The sequence below is a fragment of the Mirounga leonina genome, unplaced genomic scaffold (genome assembly GCF_011800145.1).
Source record: "Mirounga leonina isolate KUSES-001 unplaced genomic scaffold, KU_Mleo_1.0 Mir_100754, whole genome shotgun sequence".
NCBI classification, from domain to species: Eukaryota; Metazoa; Chordata; class Mammalia; order Carnivora; family Phocidae; genus Mirounga; species Mirounga leonina.
This window is the reverse complement of record NW_023270006.1, coordinates 1-6,759: the sequence shown is the minus strand read 5'-3', so window position 1 is coordinate 6,759 and position 6,759 is coordinate 1. Positions and strand designations below refer to the sequence as shown.

General features: G+C 54.2%; 1 protein-coding gene across 2 annotated transcripts; it reads right to left on the bottom strand.

Annotated features, from left to right (window-relative positions):
• Window positions 1–665: 665 nt before the first annotated feature.
• Window positions 666–6,703, bottom strand: LOC118026273 (zinc finger protein 256-like). 2 transcript variants are annotated; one of them, XM_035030116.1, is made up of 3 exons: window positions 6,148–6,703; window positions 4,137–4,263; window positions 666–2,790 (listed from the first exon to the last, which is right to left on the bottom strand). In XM_035030116.1, exons 1-3 carry the CDS (start codon window positions 6,355–6,357, stop codon window positions 1,646–1,648), a joined length of 1,482 nt encoding a protein of 493 aa, XP_034886007.1. In that variant the 5' UTR covers window positions 6,358–6,703; the 3' UTR covers window positions 666–1,645. The 2 variants fall into 2 exon arrangements, with proteins under 2 accessions (XP_034886007.1, XP_034885267.1); XM_035029376.1 differs by having other exon boundaries at window positions 4,137–6,250.
• Window positions 6,704–6,759: the final 56 nt, after the last annotated feature.

Genomic DNA, 6,759 nt, shown 5'->3' with positions numbered 1-6,759 from the left:
AGGGAACAAGGAATCCACAAAACCTTTAGATTATTTTTTTCTGGCAGGCCCTCAGCTGCACAAGATACATCCTTGTGTAGGTCCTGAGAATATCTCGACCTGCTCGTCCTTCACAGTCCTAGTGCCTAAACACTGTGAGAGGTACATTCCAACTCGTTCACTGGTCTCCTGCACTCTCTATTAATTCAGGGTTTCTGTACCAACAATCATTCCCCTGGCCCTTATAATCTTAAAACCAGTGATGTTACTCTACAGAATTCAGGACATCAAGGCCCCTGGCTCTGCTGCTGGGTCTGGGGAAGAGATTTCCTTCACCAGCCCCGAGTACCATGCCATCAATATCCCCTGTGAACAAGAGAACAAGACCATGCCGCTCAGAAGCACTGAAGGTTGTCAAAACAACAACCAACAACTGCCCCCTCTTCGGGTTGAAACTCTGACCCCACACTTGGCATCCAAGTATAAATTAGGACCACAGAGCCCTCCAGTCTTTCCTTAAAGGCTTTGAGCAGCCATGCAAAGTAGGCCCAAACTGGAGAGTTATCTTCTGCCATCATACGGTCCCTTCTGAGGCACACAACTCTGTTCACCCCTTCTTGCTCGCAAACAGTTAATTTCAACACACACACACACACACACACACTGAACAGAATCCCCAAGATTAATGGTGGCTTAAACAATAAGATCTTTATTGTCATACAGCAAGAGCAACAGGAGGCAGACTGTTCCCGGGTTGGTGATTTGGAGGCTGGGAAATGCCATCACAGAGTCTCACGAGGATAATAACATCCCTGAAAAATGTCCACCTTTTTTTTTTTTTTAAGATTTTATTCATTTTTTGGTAGAGAGAGAGAGAGACAGCGAGAGAGGGAACACAAGCAGGGGGAGTGGGAGAGGGAGAAGCCGGCTTCCCGCTGAGCAGGGAGCCCGACATGGGGCTCGATCCCAGGACCCTAGGACCACGATCTGAGCCGAAGGCAGACGCTTAACGACTGAGCCACCCAGGCGCCCCTGTCGTCCACCTTTTCAAATCACCAGCAGTCCTGCAGGACAAAACTGGGTGACATGCATGCCCTCTCCTCAGAGAGGAAAAACGGGGAAGGAGTAAGCGCTCAGGGTATTCATTAGTGATCCAGCAATTGCCCTGACACTGAGGCATGGCCCCTGGGCAGGTTCAAAGACTGCAAGGCAGCAGCCACATATCTGGGATTTATGCAGATGTTTGAATGTATGAGCTTCAACACAGGCAGATGGCACCTTCCTAAGGGATCTCCTCCTGTGTGGTTACATTCATCAATTAAATACCTGCACATTTAAGGTAGTTCTCCCATTTGAAATTTGTGAAGTCCTATGAGGTAAAGTCCTTCAGATGAAGGCTTTCTCATATTCACTGCATCTGTAAGGCCTTTCACTACCATGAGTTCTCTGGAGAGCAATGGGGCTAGCCTTTGGTTAGCCATTTCCCACATTCTTCACATTCACAGGCCTTCATCTACGGAGACACTGTGGTGTTTTAGGAGCTTGGACTCATAGGTAAAGAACATCCCACGTTCAAATACTCATAAAGTTTTTTTGTTTCAGTGTGAATATGTGAATGGTCATTGAAATGGAAGACAGGTGAGTGTTTCCCAAAGTCACTGTCCTCCTAAAGCCTTTCTCCAGAGTGCACTTTTCGGTGCTTAATGAGGCTAGAACTGTGGCTAAAGGATTTCCCACATTCGCTGCACTCGTAAGGTCTTTCTCCAGTGTGAATTCTCCTGTGTTTAATGAGACTGTAGTTTTGAGTAAAGGATTTCCCACATTCACTGCACTCATAAGGCCTTGACCCAGTATGTACTCTCTGGTGTTTGAGGAGACTGGAACTGTAAGTAAAGAATTTCCCACATTCGCTGCACTCATAAGGCCTTTCTCCAGTGTGAACTCTCCGATGTTGAAGCAGCGCGGAGCTTTGGCTAAAAGATTTCTCACATTCGCTGCACTCATACGGCCGTTCTCCAGTGTGAATTCTCTGATGTTTAATGAGGTTAGACTTGTTACTAAATAGTTTGCCACATTCGTCACACTCGTGAGGCCTTGCTCCAGTGTGAACTCTCCGGTGCTGAATGAGGCTAGAGCTCTGCCTGAAGGACTTCCCACATTCCCCACACTCATAAGGCTTTTCCCCAGTGTGCACTCTCCAGTGGTCACTGAGGCTGTAGCTTTTGCTAAAAGATTTCCCACATTCACTGCACATGAAGCATCTCTCTCTAGCGAGGTCTCTCTGGTGGTGAACAAGCGTGTGTTTGCAAGTCAAGTCCTCTGTGCCTTCTCCCCAGTTGCGTTGCGCTTTCCTTCCACGAGAGGATGCCCCATACTCCGTCGTCCTGTAAGACTTCTCCCTGCTGTGTGTGGCCTGCTGCTGGAAGAATCTCGAGGTGGCCAAGATGTCCCTGACAACCTCCCCGCAGGAAAAGGGTTTCCCTGACACACACAATTTGTAGTCCTTCACAAAAGCAGCTCTGCCCGTGTTGCTTCTGAAGCATTTCTCTCCAATGTGCTCCTTCTGGTGCTGAAGGTTTGCATCAAAACACAACTGTTTCTCACATGCCCCAGTCTTGTAGAGGTTCTGTCCACAAAGTGTTGCCTGGTGCTCGGTGGAGAACAAAAGGTCTCTCAAGTCGTGGCCACACACCTCACAAGGATGGGCCTTCTGGGGAGACACGACTGCCTTGAAAGTCCTGACCTGGGACACGCCTTGTACAGAAACCTTCTGCTCGGGTGCCTCCTCATCCTCCGCACCATGCCTACAACCTGAAAGCAAGAAATGCTGGTGAAGTGCACGCTGCCTTTGGTGGGAGGGGGCAGCTACTCTACGAGCTACAAACGTGTGTCTAAGAAACCCAGGAACCAGTGCTTGGGATTGTTTGCAGGACCAGGGAGATGGCGCACGTGGAGGCTGGGGCTGCTTAGCAGTAGCAGGCTACAAGGAGCACAGGATGGGAGAGGCCTCATGAGGAGAAGGATGCAAGCACGTGGTGTGACACAGAGAAGAGAAACGGTCTGCAATGCATTCCTCTGCAAACAACTTTCCAAAGGAACTTATCTCCTATGGACACACCTTTTCCGTGCAGAAGGGAGTGACAAGACCCAAGGAAATAGGACTGTAACCTGGCAGGGGGTGTTCAGGACTGCTTAAGAACACGGCACACCTCACGACGTACTGTAGAGCGGCCAATGTGCAAAGCGCTGTAGGTGGAATGGTGAGAAAAACGAGGGAGATGTGGATCCCAGAGATGTGATGTTAACCCCAGGCCAGAAGTAAGAGTAGAAGCGACAAGTAACAGAGTTGACAAATCGGCAGAGTGCCAAGAAAGGGGAAGAGAAGACGGAAATGAAATGTGGCCCCTGGCATCATAATACCAGTCAAACAGAAGAGGCTTCTGGTCTGATCTGAACACAGCACTGACATCATCTTCCTCCAGGTACCACTTTGCAGGGCCTGGCTTCCTCCGGGCTGTCGTGTTGTGCGTGGGTCAGTGTACCTACTGTGAACCACCCTGGGCTCTCCAATCCAACCCCACTCCCACAATCAGCAAGTGCATGGCAACTTCATGATACAAGTGCTAAGGAAAGGAGAGGACAGATGAGTAGCCATCGGTATCCCATAACGACTCAGCACATGCCAGCCCATGGCAAAGAGAACTAAACAGTTCCCAGAGAGGTCGGGAAGAGGGTCTCATGAGAACAGCCCATGGTCCACAGATGTAGTAACTTTGTCACAGACAGCAAGTCCTGGCGCAGGGAGGCACAGGGAAGCCTCAGTAGAGAAAGGAAGCAGACGTGGAGCATGCAGATATCTTGCATCGAGACAAAGTCACCCGGTCAGGGAGAGGGCAAGTAAGGGGTTATCCATTAGGTTCACTGCAAGACTCCTGACCCTGATCCCTTCCTTGAAAGTCAGCAGGAAAGCTGGTGTTGGGGCTGCTCAAGGAAGGAGGGCAGTGCACTGACCTCAGCCTTACCAACCACAGCACCTACCCCAGGAACTGGGGAAGGAAGCAGTGCTCATGGTCCCTATGTAAAGACCGACTGCTCCTGGGCACAAAGGGAAGGGCAGAGACTAGCTCAGGGCACGGGGGTGGGGTTGAGGGTCTTACCCAAGGAGGTTATAAGTGCCAAGTTCTCCAGCATCACATCCTGGTACAGACATCTCTGAGCCTCATCAAGGAGACCCCATTCCTCCCAGGAGAAGTATACGGCCACGTCTTCAAAGGTCACCCTGCCCTGGCAGGATGGGGACAGATGAAACCACAAAAAGCCCCTCTCCCAAGAACCCATATCCCTTTTCCCACCCACATCTACCCTATGCCCATCCTCCCCCTGATCTCCCCAACCGAGAGGAGAAACCAGGCCCCAGTGCCTGGGTGCCACGGCACCACTGTCTCCTCGTGGCCCACCGATCGCAGGGTCCCGCTGACACAAGAAGAGGCAGGTGGACAAGTATATATCTAAGTTGTGGACCTGGCGTAGAGGGATCTCCCTGGCCATCCGGGTTATTCTGCTGAAAACCAGGGCCCTGGCGTCAATCAGGCATACTCCCTCTCCAAGGACACATCATTCTTGAGACTGGACCCCACAGCCACATGCCTGTGGTCACCACACCTCACTGTCCCACACCACAGAAACCTCCCTGGCCTCCCCACATGTTACTGGTATTTTAATCACCTCTGCTTCACCCCACTGGGGAGGGCGGGAGTCCCTTCTTAGGATTATGGGGATGGCTAAACACAGAACACCTAACACTGGACAGATGAGTTGGATAGCACTTTAGTCATCACAGAAATTCACAGCCTGGGAGAGGAGGACACCACACCCCACACAGGCCCACATGGGGGTGGCACTCTGAAAAAGAGTGAACGACCAGGAGCTGTAGGACGCACGCTTCATAGGATCAAGAGGGTGAGGTGCCTCCCGGTTCCCGTACGAGGATGTGTAACTCTGTGGGCTGGTAGGGCACTGAAACCCATACAAAGGGAAAAGCAGGAAATGCACCTTTGATGAAAAGGTTGTTTGATCAGGAGACCTTCCCAACAGCAGAAGAGTGGGAGGAGATCTTACACTCGGGCCACGAGCTCCTCCACCTTTCACCAGACAAGGTTCTCCTCCACGTGTGCTGCACCTGTTGTCCCCTCAGCAATCACAGTCTTCCTCTGTCCCCCTGGCCCTCATCCAAAGCAAGGCTCCTCGGTGGCCTACCCCAGGCTTAGTGTCGCTCACGGGTGATCACGTCAGCACGTCACCCACGACCTTATTCCTCCAGGATGAAACACCCCAGGTCCTACCAAAGTCCTCACAAAACCCTGGTGGAGTTCAGAGTGGAGAAGCGCCACCAGCACAGGCCTGAGTGTCCTCATCTTGCCTTAAGGACCCCTAAACTTCTGGATCCCTCTCACGTCTACTCTTCCGCTGGAAACCCTGGCCACCTGCCCGAGTATCCCGTCCCCGACGCACTCTCCCTCCGTGGCCAGCCACGTCCCTCATCTCTGAAGTCACACCGTCACCTACGTACCCAGTCCTGGTCCCCCTTCCTCCCACAACGTTCTGGCACCAGAACCAGCTTTGCCAGCGCAACCAGAAGACTGTTCCTCACAACCGTGACCCACAGCTCACGCACCTGGGCCCACACAGTGGCCATGGTGCATTTAGATGTCTCCCTTCTGAAGCCCTCCCCAGATTCCCAGACCTGTGTGTTTGGCTGCTCACTTAATGCATCCGGTCAGTGCTCTCCAGAACGTCTCCCACCAGCGTCACTCACACCCCCAGCTTCCTCATCTCAGTCATGGAGCTTCCATTCCCACAGCTGCCAAGAACGGACACCCTCGAGATATCCCTGAATCCTCCCTTTCACCCCGTCTCAGTCCACACTGGAAGATCAGTGGTCACTTTTTGAGAAACACATGTCCAGAATCCAATGGCATCCGAGCCAGCACTCCGGCCCAATGACCCTCACCTCGACTACGGCGGCAGCCGCCACCCTGATCTTCCTGCCTCCTCCCTCAGCCCACCGTCTTCGCCTCACGCCGCACAGGATGGGTCCTGTCAGGACCTCGGGACCATCGCGTGGCTGCTCCCAGCCAAGCCTCCCGTTACCGCCCCAAGGACACCCACCTTCTCAGGCCGTCGTTCCGGCCCTGGCCGCTGTCCCTCTGCTCTTCGCTCCCACCCGCAAGAACAGTTCCAGCTGCGTGTCAGCTGCGGCCCGTGCGCGCCCCGCTCCGAGTGTCCGGAATGACCGTGCACACACCGGTTGCCAGAAACGCTTGGCACGGGCTTGGGGTTTCTCCAGGGTCTCCAGACCCAAGACTTGGGGGACGGCATGAAGAGTCCCGGGACACAACAAGGCAGGGGACGAGCGGGGGGCGGGGCAGGGCCAGGGCGGGGCTGCGCCACCTCCCACTGGCTCGTGTTGGTTCCGTCAGCGCTTCCGCGGCGGCGGGAAGCGGGGAGAGGCCAGCCCAGCCCTGGACCAACGAGCCGCGGCGGGCTCCACGGACCCAGAGCTCCCTGGATCCTCGCCCGGCCCTGGAGACTACGGGCCGGCGGGCTGGCAGTTCAGGCTCTGTGCCTCGGCGCTCAGTGTCGCCCCTTGGGACGTGCCCCTGGACGGGAGCCCGGACGCCGGGGCCTGGGCCGCAGGGACGCGAGCAGGCGCCCCGCGCTCGGCCCTCAGGGGCTCGGCGGGGAGCGGGCGGGGAGGGCCCGGGGGACGAGCGCTTACCT